Here is a 17,387-nt window from a genome sequence, read left to right on the forward strand (position 1 = left end):
GTAGAGCATCTGCGATTCATGGTGATGACCCAATGCCATGATGGTATTACTGCTGGACACATAGGAAGAGATGCTACCATCAAGGCAGCTCAATGACATTACTGGTGGCCAAACATGACAGCTTGGATTGCAGACTATGTAGCAAGTTGTCCTGTATGTGCTAGGTACAAAGCTCCTCGTCACCATTCATATGGTTTGCTACAGCCACTAGCAACACCAGACAGGCCCTGGGGCTCCATATCCCTTGACTTCATCAAAGGACTACCACCATCGAAGAAGTATGACTCCAAGACCTATGACTCTATCTTAGTCATTGTTGACAGGTTAACCAAGTTTGCCATACTAGCTCCAACCCATAAGACAGTCATGGCCAAACAGACTGCAGTGTTGCTATATGGACACATGGTTAGACTCTTTGGATACCCAGATCACATGGTCTTGGACTGAGGCAGGCAGTTCATATCAGGAGCATGGAAGGCATTCACAGAACAAATGGGTGTGAAGCACTCACTTAGCATGGCTTACCATCCTCAAACTGATGGTCAGACAGAGAGGGTCAATCAGGTCATAGAGCAATACCTAAGGATGTACTGCAACTATGAGCAGGATGACTGGGCCAACCTGCTGGACACTGCAGCCTTTGTATACAACAACATGGTCCACAACAGCATTGGTGTCTCACCATTCTTTGCATGCTATGGATGGAACCCCAAAGCTCATCCTGACATCCCTCAACAACTAGGAGTCAATGATCCAGGTCGCTTCGAGTACCTCAAGGATGGAAAGGAGTGTTGCAAGTACCTCCAGGAGCAGATCAGAGAGGCACAACGTAGATCAGTAGACCAGTATAACAGGAAGCACAAGGACATCGAGTTTAAGGTGGGTGATATGGTCTATATCAACCATCGAAACTGGAAGACAAGGAGACCCACACCCAAGTTAGATACCCAGTTTGCAGGGCCCTACCCAGTTCAGGAATGGGTAGGATGCCGAGCTTATCAAATCACATTGCCAGCAAACCTTAGGGTGCATGATGTGTTCCATGTCTCCATGCTCGAGCCAGCAAGAACAAGTTCTCTTCCTCAACGTGCTGAACAGCCCACCATACCATCACTTCCAGATGAGGACCTCGACTTTGAAGTCGAAGCACTCATTGACAAGCGTTCCCACAATGGGACTACAGAGTACAAAGTGTTGTGGAGAGGGTACTCAGAAGAAGCTGCTTCATGGGAACCAGTAGAGAACCTCAACTGCCCCGACCTCATCCAGGAGTATGAGGTGTCGGAGGGGGGACGAGTGAGTAGACAAAGTAGAGAAAGGAGGAGAGAACAGGAGGAGTAGAGAGAGGAAGAGAGAACAGGAGGAGTAGAGAGAGGAAGAGGAAGGAGGATGACGTTGAGAGAAGGAGGAAGGATGATGTTAGCGATGTTGTCGAGGAGGAGGAGGAGGAGTCAGCATGAACCAGACCAGAGCATGCCTCGATGGAGCTCGGCTCTTAAGAGGGGGGTAGTGTCATGGGCCTGGATGCTCAAGAAGCAGGAGGGTCACTGGTTCATATGGAAGGAGCACAGGTATCGAAGATCTAGTTGATACCAGTAGAGAGCATGGTCATAGTGCAGTCTCCATGGAGACCATGGACTCCTATGGACTCACATGCAAAGGAGAACCAAGCCACATGCGAGGAGGGCCAGGCACAGCCATGAGGAGGACCAAGCTCAAGGAGCAGGCACAGCCACGAAGAGGACCAAGCTCAGATGGTTACCACTCAGGGGCTCAAGAGACAAGAGTCATAGGACACTGGCAAGCAGGTCATGAGGAGGAGGAGCAGTGTCAAAGGAGTCGACACCAGGTCATGAGGAGGAGGAGCAGTGTCAAAGGAGTCGACACCACTCAAGAGGCACAGGGGCGCCAAGCAGGAGAGGCCCCTGAGCAGTACTCGATGAAGAAGGTACTCTCTGGAGAGAGAGCAGGAGCAGCATCGCTGGCAATGCTGTGAAGAGGTATATAACCATGCTTTCTCATCATCATAGGTCGAGTGGATCCTCATCCACTCTACTCACCATATAACTAGTTAACACTTCAGCATAAGTATACATTAGTTTCAGTCAGCATAGCAGCAATCTATCAAGGTTGCTCCTCATCATAGTGTGTGTGTTGTATCACCACTACCTGACATCCGAAGGCACCCATAGCAGGTTAGCAGTCCGGATATAGATAGAACTGAAGGCAGTAGTCCACTGCGGTCTGGGGATCACTTCAAGTGTCAAAGTCAACACACTGGACACTCGTGTTGATGCCACCAACCTTATCACCAACACCATCAACCTCATTATTGTCAACACTCACCAACATTATCACCAACATCATCAACCTCATCATCATCAACACTCACCAACCTTATCACCAACGTCATCAACCTCATCATCATCAACACTCACACCAGACCTTGGTGTCATCATAACCAAAGCATTGATATTGATCATGCCGAGCTACCCCTGAATGGAGTGTCCACAGAGGTCAGCCGAAACCTATGATAGTATATACAATGAATGCCACCTGCTGTCACTGCGCAACTTGATAGTCACCAATACTGGGACAATAGCTGTCACACAGTTTGATAGTCACCGAGTATCTTGACAGACCGACCTGGGTTTCAGGCGCGAGACCCCTGACACTGCACTACAACCATGCTCTCTACTGGTATCGACTAGATCTCCGATACCTGTGCTCCTTCCATATGAACCAGTGACCCTCCTGCTTCTTGAGCATTCAGGCCCATGACACATCTCTGTCTCAGTTTAGGTCAATGTCTCAACATCATCTGCGTGGTCATCGACACCCCTGTGTGATTGCATCTCAGACACAGTAACCATCATGTGCTTTGCTGATTGCTTCCCTGACCCTGATGCCAACTCATATCCCAGATGGCATGACAAGCACAACAACATCCATGCCATTCTGACCAAGATGATGCTCATCATCATGTCTGTGACACTGTGGGCTCAATGGATCAAAGGGATCAAAAAGCATGCCCCACACTGTATGGACATTGACAAACTCAAGGTGCACAATCACAAGTGGTGGTCCACCTCTGGCATGTGGGTCAGACTTCATGCATGATCATGTCCATATCTACACTGCCAATTCGAAGGGTCTCATCACTAAGGATTGATAGAGCATACTGGATTGAGAGGGGGTGTTGAAGATTACAATCCAGTGATGATGCTAAGAGGTGATGCAAAGACAATGAGATCAGAGATCAGGGATAACCAATCCTTAACAGGATCAGGTACAACCAAGTCCCACTTGTTGTCAGGCTAGGTCATTAATTATAGAAACTCCCACATTCAGCATGTACCACACTTTTGTATATATATTGAGCAGGGAGTGCTAGGCTCTCACCATGTTCACTCAGTCAATTGAGTATATTTGTTCTGTCTATAAACTAGCAGCGACATTGTACTTAGACTCTCCCCGATTGCCAGTATCGGGACCGAAACGACTCCAGTTTCTAACAAATGTACGTACAAAGTGTTCTGCTACCTAATCTTCACCCCTCACCAACATATAAGAGACTGTCAACGAGTCTAGATCATTTCCTACCAAACAAACAACAGAGTTGTCACAGTAGCGCAAATATGTTTACCGGAATTGGTGAGTGCAACCTTACCCGTACTAAGGCTAACCTTCCTGCCGACAGTGACTGACGACCATCAATTTGTATTGTTACTTCTGCTTGCAGTCGAGCTTCTGGCTCCCATCATCGACATCTCGCCTCGAGATGCCACCAAGTCAGGAGGTGGAGGCTACTCCATGACCATCGGCAAAACCGCTCCCATTCTCAAAGACTGTCACATCGGAGACAGTATCGCAGTCAACGGCACCTGTCTCACCGTCACCGAATTTGACACCAACGAATCCAACCAAGGCGGCTACTTCAAGATCGGCGTCGCACCTGAAACGCTCAAAAAGACCAACCTCGGCGGACTCAAAGTCGGCGATGGAGTCAACTGCGAACGTGCAATGGATGCACACACACGTTTTGGAGGTCACTTCGTTCAAGGTCACGTCGATACTACCGCTCTCATTCGCTCCGTAGTTCCGACAGGAAACGCTTTGACTATCACTCTGAGACTGCAGCACAAACCAGACCAGCTCCCACTTCCATCCAGCCTTTCACCATACCTCATCCCTAAGGGGTACGTCACACTGGACGGCGCATCGCTGACGCTGATCGAAGTGTCGCCAGCAACAGGCGGCTTGTTGCCCTCCAACTCGACAGCAGGTGATGTAAGGGAAGATGCACAGACACCGAAGAAGGAAATCGTCGAGTTCTCAGTGATGCTCATCGCACACACGCAGGAGGTTATCGGGCTTAGCAGGAAGAAACCTGGTGACACGGTCAATGTGGAGCTGGACATGGTTGGGAAGTATGTACACCGTGCAGTTTTGGGCTCCCTGGAGAGGGACGCAGAGGAGTATGCCGAGGCGGCCAACTCGGTGGATGCTGGTAGAAACGCTGTTGACAATGCGGTGGGACCTGCTTCGTCGCAGGCGTTGGAGGGTATGGTCGAGAGGATAGTGCGAAAGGTGCTTAGCGAGCAGAAGTAAGGTTTCGGAATGGTGAAGAGCTTGCAGCCTTTTCTTCATGGTACAATACCTATGTTTGACATAAACCACTATGATGTTGGAGTGTCACCGTTTAGAAGGTCTAACATGTTGGCAGGTTTCTTGTCTCTCGTTGCAGAACCATCTCGACGACAAAGCCTCCGAAGTACGCGTGCGGAAGTTAGGAATCCCTTCGTTTGAGACTGCTGCGACCACTTCGTTCCTGTAGTGCATGGCATCCGATCAAGATTAATCCAATCGCGCCCCTCGCTTTCGATCGAATCCATAGAACGATTCGTGAAACGTCGAGTCGAACGCAATATCTCCGCCTTGCTCACTTCTTCAAACTTTTCCATCGACTCTACAATTGCCGTTAAGTCCAGAATGAGATGAGTGCTCGTGAACTTTGCCCGAATGACAGCTTTTCTCGGCAGAAGCCCTTCGTGAAGAAAACCTCGAAGAAGCTCGATATCGCTTGGCACAACCGTGAAGTTGTTCTCAACGTCGCCAAGAGTAAATAGAACCAGGATATCGGATAGGACAGTTTCGCTAAGGACTCCTTGCAGGCACAGCTCGGTCACAGCGACAAGAGTTTCGACAGATAGCGCAGCACCACGGGTTGTCCTCTCCATGTCCTTCAGGTAATGACTGACCGCCGGACCCGAGCCCTTGCCTTGTCGAGCGGTCTTTGTTGTACGTGTCTTGTTCAGCAGCTTAGCAAAGGGAGGAAGCTTGACACCTCCGGCCTCGTCTTTGCTACCGTGTGACGTTGAGCTTGAGGTGTCGACGTCAAAGATGCCAAAGTGAATGAAGACCAGAGCCACAAGACCATCATAGACTGGATTGTTGACCTAAGCGGGGGCAAAACTTGATGATGAAAGTGAGTCAGTGTCGGCTCAAGTCATGAGACTGGCTGAGGGTTTGGTGAGAACTCACCTGCTGGACACGACTGCACCGAGTTAAAGCTTCATCCACACAACCACCAGCGAAGCTGTACCATCCTACACAGGTGGGTGGGATAGTATCTAGATGTTCTCTGATGAAGCGTCTGACACGGTCTGAAGTGAGACGAGCATCGTGACAGTAATGTCGCCATTGTCCACGTCAGCTTCATATGCCGGCATGTATCAAGTGGGCTTCGGCGTGCTTCCTCAAAATCGCAGCTCGCCGACATGGTCCACTTACCAGTATTGAGAAAGTGCATATAGGCAATGATCTGACGTGCAATCAGCGAACTAACGTGATATGAAGTAGTTTGCTTGACTTGCTTTACGAGGATGCGTATTCTCCTCTATTTGAACGAAATCGATGTAGGGTCAGAAGAGTTTCAAATCTAGACAGCCTTGGTACACGGACTCACCTCTACGACCTCGCACTGATGAGTTCGGGCGATTTCATTCTTGAGCGATGCAGTCACGGATAGGAACGTGCTTGACGATTCACACGAGGAGCCGGGCTGGGTCAGTGCGGGAGAAGAAGGCAATATGGGTTTGGCGACACGCGCGCTCCCCCTTTTGTATGCTACATTCTCTCCGAGTGTGGGCGGTGGGCAGTGTTCGCCTTCGGGATCGCTGCGGACTTCCACGTCCTGCGCGATGTCCATGAGGGCGAAATCGTGGAAACTGAACTCTGCAAAAGGATGGTTCCTGATGGTCTCGCTGAGGTCAGACTTGTGGGAGACGGCGTCGTCCGAAGTGCTCCGCCCCATCTCATCTTGTGAGCGGAGCCGCTTCAAAACCAACGCGATCCTGTCGGCCGCGGCTTCTGTTTTTTCTGTCAGCTGCGCAACATCATGCTTGAGCCCGTGAAGCTCTTGGCGCAGATGTGATGCGATTGCGCTGGTGGGTGGAAGCGGCCAAGAGGTGGGCAGATTGATGCTCTGCATTGTCGATAGAAGTACAGCTGCTATAGTGGGCGGAGGGTGGCTGAGGTCGGGAAGGATGTACCAGACAAGAAAGCTACTCAGCTTTCCGCATACTGCTGCTGTATATGTGGCGACCGCGGCACCGATTGATTTGTGAGCTTGAGGTTGAGCCGGTACCAGCGGACTGGCGCTGCCGCTCAATTCTCAGACAAGAACGGCCACAGTGGCGGCAGAGGAGCCTCAATTTCGAGATGAAGACAGGAGAACTTTGCGGTTCGTAGAAATCGAGTGGTCTTGGAAGAAAATCCAGCATCATGGCGCATTCCTGCTCGGAACTATCACATGTGCAGTCATCAATGGTGGCTTCATCATACCGACAGCCCACCGAGCAGGAAATCATCACAGCCTCACTGAGAGAGACAGAGCCACCTTCCTTGTCACTTTGCGTCGCCGTGTGACTTCATTGTAGAAATGCGAACCTCAATCTGCACTGCAAAGGAACTATGACAAAAGATGGGTATTTTTCCCACGCATTGCACTTCGGACATCATTGCTAAGCGTGAAGTCACAGAGCCACAATGAAAGGCATCCTTCTTGAAACGTTCGCTGTTTTTCAGTCACCTTAGCTGATTGTGACTGGAAATGGACCGTTGATGACTGCCGAACTCGGACTCGTGCAGCACGAACCGCTGAGCTCTGCGAGAGCCATAGCGCCCACATGTTTCAGCAACAGGTGGTATATAGGGAGGTCAGATTCGAACAGCTGTGGTTCCTTACCAAGTCGAACTTCAATCATCATCATCGGAACATCCGCATCATGCACGCTCCTATGTTCACCGCTGCCGTCCTCGTTGGCGCCTTTGCTTTGCAAGTCAGCGCATCCGCGCCTCGATGCAATTTCGAATACCTCGAGAAAAAAGGTCTTCAAGCACCAACTGGCTGTCCTGCTGATGAGAAAAATTGGACTCACTGCTGTCTCGTTCCCATGTCCAACTATGATCGGCAGCATCCGAAGGTTGGTTCTTACACTGGGTGAGTTTGCATCAACTCTGCGATCAAGAGAATCAAGTGATCCCGTCTCTGATCCAAAGGTTACTTTTTTTTGTCCGCCTCGAAACTAACAGCGTCTGTGCGGTCGACCCAATGATCAAGGAGGGCGAGTCAGACATCTGTCGACTCCTCAACGACCGCCTCCACAACTGGCACCCTTGAACCTTATATCGACGCCAAATCTCGCTTTAACACAATCGTTCCTGTTGATGCTCAAGAATATTGTCTATTGCCATGATCACACTGATTCGTCCATGCGTTGCAGCATCTGTGTCGCCCGTGCTCTTCGCAGCTCTACCGCTTGAGGGTCAGTGCCTGCCGGAAGTCCGGCTGCCTCCGCCGCTTGCTCCTTCTTTTCTGTATCCAACGCAAGGTTTCCGAACGAGAAAGATTTTGTAGCTGCACCTTCGCCTGACTGCTTCGCTTCCTCTCCGTTTGTGGCTGTGCTGTTGCCGGCGTCATCCTTGACTTCAGCCTGTGTTGGCGCAATTTCGATAGTGGGTGCGTTGACCGCCTCTCTGAGCGACTCGATCAGCCTTTGCCTTGCGCCGCCCATCACACTATTGAGATAAGCGGTGACGACAAGCACAAAGTCTTCTGGCACAAAGTTCTCTCCCTCTTCGGCCTCTTCGGCTTCTTCCGCTGCGCCATCTTCGCCTGCTGAGGCAGCATTTTCGGACTGCTTTCGAGCCAGTGCTGTATCGTAGTCCGATGGCGGCACTGAGAGCGCATTCCGCAAAAGCCAATTTTGCTTGGCCTTGTTGAACTTCCATTGCGATTTCTCCGAGCTGTAGATTTGTGCGTATTGTATCGCTTGCTTTGCTTGGTCGCTGAGACGAAGGTCGGTGTTTGGGTCTGGGCCGATGTCTTCTGGCTTCAAGTCGATGGGCTTAGCTGTTGATGATGTCGGGGCAGGAGCCGATGCTGCGGCGGCGGGTGTGACGGTCGGCGCGGCAGCTGTTGTGATCGATGCTTCTGCGGTGTTGTCTTTGGCAGGCTTCTTCTTCTGAGCACGTTTGCGCTTTCTCTTGCGTTTCCCATCGGCTTCTCCATCATCGCTGTCGCTGTCACTATCACTATCACTGCTACTGTCATCCGACGACTCAGCCTTTGCCGCTTTCTTCTGTTCTCCCACAACAGGCTTCTTTGGTGTGGTAGCTGCTTTGGTCTTCTGCTCTTCATCGTCGCTGTCATCGCTACTGCTACTGCTGCTATCGCTGCTGTCTTCCACTTCGGCAGTTCGCTTCTTGTTTCTCGTCCTCTTCCTGACTCGCTTGCCTTTGCCCTCCTTTGATGTCGAGCCAGATGGACCGGCACGTTTTGTTGTCTCTGGCATATCGATTAAGCGGTCGTCTATCTACTTTCGTATGGGGCGAATCCCAGAAGGTGAAAGGCAGATGTTGTGAGGAGAATGGAGGGGGAGGCTCTGGTTGGTGGAGGTTCTTCGGAAAAAAAAAAAAAAAAAAAAAAAAAAAAAAAAAAAAAAAAGAAAAAAAAAAAAGTTCTAGAAATTCTCCACCAAAAAGCAGGGACCAAAAAATCCACTCCTCCGAGTCCCGAGACACATGCTCTCGTTCAACTTTGTTTCTGTGGAGCATTGCGGTTCGACACCTTCACCTTATCGTTCAGCTTCGACCACGATCCTGTGCAGAAGAGCAGGTACACCAACATGGGCAACCTCTCCGGAGTCATCGCCGTCTTAGCGGTCATCTTCCGACCCTCCTTAGTGGTGCCGCACGTCCAAGTACCCGACATTCGACACCTCGATTGGGAAGCTCTCCATGCCAATGGAGTCCGCTTTCTCGTTTTCGACAAGGACAACTGTCTCACCGCACCGCATTCTGATGTGCTCGAGCCGTCAATTACCGAAGCTTGGGAGCGATGCCAGCGAGTCTTTGGCCGAGAAAACATTCTCATTGTCAGCAACTCGAGCGGTTCTTCAGACGATCCTTCCGGCCTAGGTGCCGAATCGCTCAGCCGAGCACTCAATGTTCCTGTGCTCTGCCACAAGCAGAAAAAGCCCTCCAGTGGGTGTGCCAGAGAGGCTCTCGAGTACTCTGTAGCCTTGTCATATGATCGGGATACGACAATAGCACAGGCATCGCACATGCCTCCCGGAACAGGCGCAATCGAGGCCGGCCCAAGTCGACAGACGAAGAAGTATTTGAAGGAGAGGCGAAAGGTGCTCAGGTCGCAACTGCCGGTAGATGAGAGTGGCAATGGAAGCATCTTGCTTGTCGGTGACCGAACAATGACAGATGTCGTGGTAGCTCACCGCATGAACGACGAGCTCATGCGCAGGAGGAGGAAACTTGGCCTTGACGCAGCACCCACCTCAACATCAGACACGAGTTCAATACCGACACCACAATGCATATCAGTACTTACAACAGGCATTTGGGCGTACGAAGGTCGTCTGAACGCCCTCATGCGCAAACTTGAGACACGGGTCACATCGTACCTCATTCGAAAAGGCTTCCAACCTGGCTCACCTCGGCTTATTTCGCTGCGCAGACCAGTGCCTAGACCATTGATTGACTGGCAGAAGATCGCAGCGAAACCCGTCACGAACCCGGAGACTCTGGTTACTCGCCTGTCAAAGGAAGACGCGGCTGAATATGCATACACCGGCGACCGAGTACCCTCTGCCAGTCTTGCCCAGCCATCTCTCGGAGCGATTCTCATCGCTACAGTCGTCCGCCCGTTCCCACCTCGCCTAGCATCCCTCATTTCTCGCTTGCTAGCTAGCAGACCAATTGTCTGGATCTCCACCAACCTGCGTGACGGATGGAATGTCATGATCAAGGGTCTCGATTTTGGCGTTCGCGAAGCAGGCATTCAACCCCACACTCGCATCCGCAAACTAACATACCCCACCGAAACACCCTCTACCCTCCCAGCTGCTCGTAGCGACGCATCACTGCTGGACGAAGTCGCACCAAAACCCAAAACAGAGCTCAAGAAGGAAGCAGTCTCAGCGACCCTATCCGAATACCTCGAATCGCGTATTCCCAGCCTCCCTGCTGCAGGGGCACAACAGCTCCGCAATCGTCTCTTCCAACCTGCTTTCCTCAACCGCTTCTCTTCACCATCATCATCCGGCACGCACGTAGCGCAGCGAAGCTTACACACTTCAACGATCCGCTTTCAACAGAACACCCTACCAACAGGCGGTGGCAGACCAGGCATTCCAAGACGAAACTGGATCGCAGCATTTTCAGCTCTCGTCATCGTTCCTGCCAGCTACTACATCGGGATGCGTTTGCATGATCTTAAGGATGCGAAGCAGATTGATTCGAAACAACCGTTGCCACTGACACCAGCAAGCCCAACGGCTGCACTGTACCAGCACCAGCAACCAGCATCAGATGCAGAGACTACAGGTCTGAACGTGCGAAAGGCTTTGGCTAGAGCACAGGCTGATAGGAAGCGAGAGTAAGTACCGTACCGACACCCATCTTTAGAAAGGGAGACTTGTTGACTGACAGAATGTTCGTCTCTGCTTTGATTCGTACAGACTTGAATTGACGTTGTTTCACCTGGTCCGAGAACGTGAAGACGTATTAGACAAGCTTGATCGCGTTCACCAGCGTCGTCTTGAATCTTCCTAACCCACTCACTCTTCACATAATCATACACAGTCACCATAGTGTTTGCAATGCTATTACATTGTCCTTCACCATCTCCGGGCCTTGTGAAAGCTAGAGTACAATCTCCTCGATAGTCTCCTTATTAGTCCCCAATTTCGGCAGTCTGACGTAAATATCCGTCGAATGACCGTCTAAACTCCTGAAACTCAAACTACCACCAAAAAAGTCGCAGTACACTTTTGCCATTGGCAAACCCAATCCTGTCTCAACCTGCACAGTATGGAGTGCTGCTGGACCGGTTCCTTCCATTGCTTGAATGGTTCCACCCTTCTTCCCCACCCACTCTCCTTTGTCGCTGGAGGAGGGGCGGAGTGGAACTTGTTCAGTAACCGTACCCTTGAACTTTCCTATCGTCTTCAGTGCATCGAATCTGTCTCTTGTTCCCAGGCCGGCGGAGTTTAGGTGTGCGGCGGAATCGCCCTCCGCTCCCGCTGGTGCAGGGAGGGAGGCAGAGGAGGAAGGGAGACCATAGAAGGCACTAGCGCTATTACTGTTGGAGGATTTAGTGGCTTGTTCTTCGATCTCTAGTCGTTTTCGAACGTTACTGAATGAGCATAAAGCGTCAATCAGAGGGTCGGAATACCCCTCAGCCGCAGAAGAAGAGGTGGATGTTCCCACCGTACCGAATTCGTTTGGAGGAGTAGAACCACCAACACCTCCAGCTGACCCTACACCTCCTCGTGCAGTCCACATTCTCGTCGAGGGAAGTGAAGCTTCTGCCCATGGTTCGGCGTAGAATGAAGCTGCATCTGCCCTCATACTCCCGGGCAGGGTGTCGTCGGAGAGGGTGACTGGGATTGTGTCGTCATCTGGATGTATAAGCCTTGCTCTACTTCCTCGTGGTGGATATCCTCCGATGTGACCCGTGTCAGGGAATGGAATTGGATACTGTTGATCACCACCGCCCACTCCCTCCCCTGCCCCTCCGCCAGGTGCGCTTGCAAACCCAACCGGCGCAGGTACTGGCTTCACATAGGACCCCCTGCTCGGCATCGAAAGCTGCGTAATCAAATCAGGCAAACCACCACCACAATCACTAATTCTAATGATCAAATCTTCCTCCGGCGGTCCCTCCACCACCGTCACTCTCACCACACCCTTCTCTTCCATCCCAACATGCTTCCTAATTGTCGCCCGAATCGCATTTTTCAACAACTCAAACACGATATACTCCAAATGTTCCGGAATATACGCAAATCTAGCTTTCAAATCTCCATCCACCTCCACTTTCGGTATCCTATCCTCTCCCACCCCTTGCACGGTAGCAAACATTTGGGTTAGAAGCTTTATGCCTTTGTTGACTACACTTGCTACACTGAGCCGGGTGTAGATGATTCCAACGTGGTCTCCCACCGCATCGTCGTTGTTTAGATCCAGTTCGGATTCGCATTGTCCTTCTTCTCGGCGCCGCGTTACAGGTTCGTTGAAGAAGTGGAAAGGGTCATCGAGAGCCTCAGATAGAGCAATGTGTTGTTCTGCCAGCACTCTACGGGAGATGCGCGAGCGAAGCATGCGTTCCATAAACTTATCCAACTGTTGAGGCTGCAAGTGATGTGAACTCTCCACAATTCCAATCGTCAAAGACGGGATGATGGTCAAATGATCATCCAACAACCTCCTCAACAGATTACAAAACTTTTCATTATCATCTACAGTTTTTATATGTGGGAACCTTCTGAACGTCTCAAATGCCGACCAGTACTTTTGGTACACATCTTCGAGATGTTGGTTTGTCATAACGACAAAGGGCAGCGCTTGAAGATCACGAATTCGATGAGCAATGCGAACGGGGAGTTCCTGTCGAACGTAGTTGCCGGATTTGAGGATTTTCTCGCGGTCGCGGCCAAGGGTGCGACCGAAAAAGATGAGCTGTCGTAGGGTCATACGGGTGGCGGGTTTGGCTGCCCATTGTTCGAGGACTTTGTTGAGGTAGAAGTGGCGACCGAGGTCTGCTTCTGAGTCCATGCCGAGACGGGTGGGGGAGGGGGCGGGGGAGGGGGCGGGGGAGGGGGCGGGCATTGAGGAGAGGAGGCGGAGACCTGGTGGGGGATAATGAGGGGGACTGGAGTCGAGAGTTGGAAGAGATCGCCGTTTCCCACTGCGTTGAGTGGATTGTGATGCCGATGCAGATACTGAGGACGATGATGAGGCGTACGATCGATGCTGAACCTTGGCGCTGGAAGAAGAGGGTTGGGAGACCCGAAAGCGGGTCACTCGAATCATCGTGCCGTATAAGATTTAAGGGTAGGTGTGATATCGACGGGCGATGATGCTGCGAGGGTGGTGAAGGAGACAAGTCAAGATGGAGCGGGCAAGTCGCTGGGGTTAGCGAGGGTCACGATGGTCATAGCAACGAGCAGCGAAAACCGGAAAAAAACGTCGGATGTCGGAGCTGCGCACGGGCGACAGGCGGATCTTCGGATTGGCGTCCCCCACACTTTCTTTTTTTGGCAGGCTCTCTAGAATTGCCAAGTCGCTCATGGCACATACACTGGCACCTGAGCTCACACTGCTCGCTGGCCCATCTGAATCGCGATCAAGGCACAACCCTCATGGGCACATCCTGGATAGGAAGTCGAGAGCCGGTATTGAGCAACGTAAGTGGTAAAATACAGCATAAAGTAGACGAAAACAGAGACGGTGCAGTGCAGAGTGCAGAAGGGTTCCAAGGATGGGTATATGTGAAACAACACCGAGCAGCAGCAGGATTGCGGTACAGTATCAACGGGCTGTGCCAAACTGCGATCATGCAGCCAAAGCTTGCTGATACGCAGGTTCAGGCTCAGCCTCACCCACAATCTCCCAATTGCTACTGCCCGATCTCGGCAATGTCGCCACCACAGCCTCTCCCCCATCCCCTTCCCCCTCAACCTCATCCAATCCAGCACCAGCAATCCTCAACCCATCCTTCCAGCCCCTAACCCTCGCACAGCTATCGTCATCCGCTTGATTCACGATATCATCACTCGACGATACACTTCGTATCGACGAAATCCCCAGATCCCTCCCTGCATCTCCTAGCCTCGCTTTCCCCTGCGAAGACGTCGCTGCTAGATTTGCCAAACATGCCTCTAGCGACATGCTAGGCGCTCGCCTTGCAAGCCTCTTTGCTGGCTCGGCTGCTTTCGACATCTGCGCTGAGGGATGGATGACGGTGGTGATATCCGTGTGAATAGAGCTAGTCGCGGAGACGCAAGAGACATCGCGGTGGGTGTGGGCGGATTGTTGTCCAGCTGCAGGCCATCGTGGTGGACCCATTGCGCCCCATTTACTGGCTCGACCTGGTGAAATGGCTGCTGTGCCTCCTGGGCGAGATGAGGTGCCGCCGACGACGGTAGCGTTGCGCGGGACTTTGGCTACTAGTGAAGGGCGGGGTCGGAAACTCTCACGTTGAGCTTTTACTATTCGAGCTGCGGTGGGGACTGAGGATGCTGTGACGTGACGGGAGCCGTAGGTTGGTGCTGGAGGATTGAATGGTTTCGATGCAAGGCGTGGTGATGGGCCAGGGATGCGGGACGGACTGCTGCCGTGGTTAGTGGCATAGGAAGCACTGCTGGCTGCCCTGTAGTTGCCTGCCATGGAAGAGGCTGGTCGAGAAACATTGGCTGCATGGCCGTCGCCGTAGTGTGCTTTGGATGCTGCTGTCATGGGCACTCGTGCTGAAGCAAACCGAGACACGGACGCTGGTACTGCGCCCTGTCTGACAGAAGGTGTGCTTGTTGATAGAGCTGCGACTGTAGCTGGTGTTGCTGCGATGCGTGGCTTCTTGATCGTACCTTGATGTGGGGTCATAGAACGCATTGGTGTAGCTGCAACAGTGCGGTTGGATGATGCCGAGGTTACAAGTGGTCCGCGTCGCACGCTGGATGGTGCACTAACAGGTGGTGCCATAGGTTGTGCGCCCGAAGCTGACCTCGTTCTCTTGCGGTTCGCATTTTCCTTTGCACCATCGACCTGCTCCATTAGCTCATCCAAGTAGCGCACGCCATTGATGGTGAACGGCTCCCCGTGCTCTTCCTCCCACGCAGGAATGACTTTGAGCAATTCAGCTTCGATCTTTGGCTTCTGAATCTTGACGCGCTTACGCATCTTTTCCTCTCGCAGCAATCGTCCTGGATCACCACGGTTGGATCGACCCAACAATCGTGATCCATCCGATGCCGATTCGTCCAACTGCCTGGCCTCATCAAGAAGCTCCTTGTACCTGCCAATGACTTTAAGCACTGGTGCTTTAACACGAACTTGTTCCGTCAACAGATCAATCATGTGCTCGTGCGAAGCCAAAATTTCGTCCGTCGGAAGAGGCTCATCCAGATTAGGATCCGCATCTGCCGAAATATCGATGAAGAAGGGAGGGAATGAAGTTTCTCGCTCCTCATCGGTGAGGAAGAGGGAGTCCCATAGAGTAGCTATACGTTCTCGCGTCTTGGTGATGAAGAGAGACATGTGTTGTGCTTTGAGCTGTTTCATCTTGTCCAACTCGGCCTGATAGGCTTGGATGACATGGGTAGTGCTTCCTCGATGATCCATGACGAATGCATCCATCTCTTCTTCGGGAACATCGAATTTGGCCCAGAGCTCGCTGAGTTGGTCGTAGAGCTCTTGGATGAGCAGCTCTCGTCGCTGCTTCTCTGCTTCGAGCCATTGCAACTTGTTTGCAGCTCGAGCGAGGTTGACTTCGGATGGCTCGAGGAGGTGCGATGGAGTGGCAGGGATGGAGGCAGTCTTGCTGGCAGACGAAAGCTGCAGTGCAAGATCTCCGCTGTTCCTTGCTGGTTGGCCGCCGAGGGATGCGCGTGTTGGTGTTTCTGAGAGAAGATCATCGATCGCCTGACTTGCACGGGTGGAAGTGCCATCGCGGCGTTCTGGTTGTTCAGTGCTGACAAACTCGCCAACGAACTTGTGTGTCAGGTCGTCGTGGATCGGCTCAAGTTGCAAGTGCGCGAGAATGGCACGGTCGAAGCGGATCGTTCCTCCACCGCAGTCGACATCATCACCGACCTGTGCTGCTTGAAAGACGTGCTCGTCGGAAAGTGCCACGGGCTGTGCGGGCTCGAGGTTGAGTTCGGACCAAAGCTGAACAATCTCGAGAAGATTTGTTTGCAGTCGTTCCGATCTGGCGTTGACCTCTTTGGAGCATCGGATGATCTCTGCTTCAAATAGAGCAATGCGCGGTTGAGAGACGTCGCGGAAGGCTGGCGTTGCCGACTCTGCTGAGGTTGAAGCGGCGAGTGGCTCCTGCCAAGTGTCCTCTGGAATCTTGACAAAGCTGCCGAGAAGCGCAATATAAGTCTGAAGCTTGGCGGAGAGTCGATCTAGTTGAGCTTCTTTTGCTGTATAGGACGCTTTGAGACGCGTCTGATCGATTACAAGCTGAGATCGGCGCTGCAAGAGTGGCTGAGAATCGCTTGCTGATTCTGCTGTTGCTGGCGTGGGCGGAGAAGCGGCAGAGACCATTCGCTGTCCGATGGCGTTTTGCAACGATGGGTTTGTGGCGTGCGACTTTTCCCCAAGTGCCCTCTTGATTTGGGCATTATCGGCTTGGATTCGAGAGCATTCTGCGCTCAGGTCCTGGGCCTCACGTTGCACCTTTCCGATCTGGTCGTCTACGGCTGTTTTGAGTGCTTGGTGGAGTGCGTCAAGTGCCCCTTGCAACGCTTCGGGAGGGTGTCCAATCTGCGAATGTAAGCCAACAAGCTTTTGCGTTGATTCGGACAGGAGTGTCGCTAGTGCTGCTGCGTCCATGGTGACAGTCTGTGCACCCAAAGAGCGATGAGGGACCAGCCAGTGATGCAATGCAATGCAGTGCAGTGCGGGTGAATGGTGGTGATAGGTAGGTCTTTTAGTTGCCGGAGATGATGGAAGGATGATTTCAGGGAAGAGACGGATATGATATGGTGATGGTGATGGTGATGGATCGAGATAGCCGTTCGGTATCAACTTCCACATCCCACTCTCGCAGTCTGTGTGTCTTGCCGAATGCGAGCCTTGAAAATGACGCACAAGAGTGAGCGAAAGAGAGCAACAGACCAACACTGCTCTGTGCAGTCCTTGCTCGCGGCTACGCGCGCTGAACCCTAAAAATCCCAATTTAATTTTCTGTTTTATTATTGATTTTCTTCAGCACGCGAGGCCGCACACGAACGCGTTGAGCAGCTTAGAGTCACGTGCAAGATCATGGCCACGTTTCTCAGCCTCTGGTTGCTGTTGTGTTA

The 17,387-nt window shown here is 52.0% G+C and overlaps 8 protein-coding genes across 8 annotated transcripts; 4 read left to right on the forward strand and 4 right to left on the reverse strand.

Annotated features, from left to right (window-relative positions):
• Positions 1–516: 516 nt before the first annotated feature.
• UHO2_02714 (uncharacterized protein) lies at positions 517–1,341 on the forward strand (the record flags this gene model as incomplete). The annotated part of the gene is made up of 1 exon (XM_041555502.1): positions 517–1,341. The coding sequence occupies one exon, from the start codon at positions 517–519 to the stop codon at positions 1,339–1,341; it is 825 nt and encodes a 274-aa protein (XP_041411436.1).
• A 1,533-nt stretch (positions 1,342–2,874) lies between these two features.
• Positions 2,875–4,611, forward strand: UHO2_02715 (uncharacterized protein; the record flags this gene model as incomplete). The annotated part of the gene is made up of 3 exons (XM_041555503.1): positions 2,875–3,098; positions 3,468–3,520; positions 3,743–4,611. The coding sequence occupies 3 exons, from the start codon at positions 2,875–2,877 to the stop codon at positions 4,609–4,611; spliced, it is 1,146 nt and encodes a 381-aa protein (XP_041411437.1).
• A 68-nt stretch (positions 4,612–4,679) lies between these two features.
• Positions 4,680–6,493, reverse strand: UHO2_02716 (uncharacterized protein; the record flags this gene model as incomplete). The annotated part of the gene is made up of 4 exons (XM_041555504.1): positions 4,680–5,459; positions 5,545–5,666; positions 5,794–5,899; positions 5,969–6,493. The coding sequence occupies 4 exons, from the start codon at positions 6,491–6,493 to the stop codon at positions 4,680–4,682; spliced, it is 1,533 nt and encodes a 510-aa protein (XP_041411438.1).
• Positions 6,494–7,289: 796 nt separating this feature from the next.
• Positions 7,290–7,684, forward strand: UHO2_02717 (uncharacterized protein; the record flags this gene model as incomplete). Its single annotated transcript, XM_041555505.1, has 2 exons — positions 7,290–7,504; positions 7,597–7,684. 2 exons carry the CDS (start codon positions 7,290–7,292, stop codon positions 7,682–7,684), a joined length of 303 nt encoding a protein of 100 aa, XP_041411439.1.
• Positions 7,685–7,760: 76 nt separating this feature from the next.
• UHO2_02718 (uncharacterized protein) lies at positions 7,761–8,858 on the reverse strand (the record flags this gene model as incomplete). The annotated part of the gene is made up of 1 exon (XM_041555506.1): positions 7,761–8,858. The coding sequence occupies one exon, from the start codon at positions 8,856–8,858 to the stop codon at positions 7,761–7,763; it is 1,098 nt and encodes a 365-aa protein (XP_041411440.1).
• A 333-nt stretch (positions 8,859–9,191) lies between these two features.
• UHO2_02719 (uncharacterized protein) lies at positions 9,192–11,133 on the forward strand (the record flags this gene model as incomplete). Its single annotated transcript, XM_041555507.1, has 2 exons — positions 9,192–10,957; positions 11,040–11,133. The coding sequence occupies 2 exons, from the start codon at positions 9,192–9,194 to the stop codon at positions 11,131–11,133; spliced, it is 1,860 nt and encodes a 619-aa protein (XP_041411441.1).
• Positions 11,134–11,223: 90 nt separating this feature from the next.
• Positions 11,224–13,137, reverse strand: UHO2_02720 (uncharacterized protein; the record flags this gene model as incomplete). Its single annotated transcript, XM_041555508.1, has 1 exon — positions 11,224–13,137. The coding sequence occupies one exon, from the start codon at positions 13,135–13,137 to the stop codon at positions 11,224–11,226; it is 1,914 nt and encodes a 637-aa protein (XP_041411442.1).
• A 780-nt stretch (positions 13,138–13,917) lies between these two features.
• On the reverse strand, positions 13,918–16,917 carry UHO2_02721 (uncharacterized protein; the record flags this gene model as incomplete). Its single annotated transcript, XM_041555509.1, has 1 exon — positions 13,918–16,917. The coding sequence occupies one exon, from the start codon at positions 16,915–16,917 to the stop codon at positions 13,918–13,920; it is 3,000 nt and encodes a 999-aa protein (XP_041411443.1).
• Between the last annotated feature and the right edge of the window lie 470 nt (positions 16,918–17,387).

Source organism: Ustilago hordei (genome assembly GCF_900519145.1).
Source record: "Ustilago hordei strain Uho2 genome assembly, contig: UHO2_contig_04, whole genome shotgun sequence".
Taxonomy (NCBI): domain Eukaryota; kingdom Fungi; phylum Basidiomycota; class Ustilaginomycetes; order Ustilaginales; family Ustilaginaceae; genus Ustilago; species Ustilago hordei.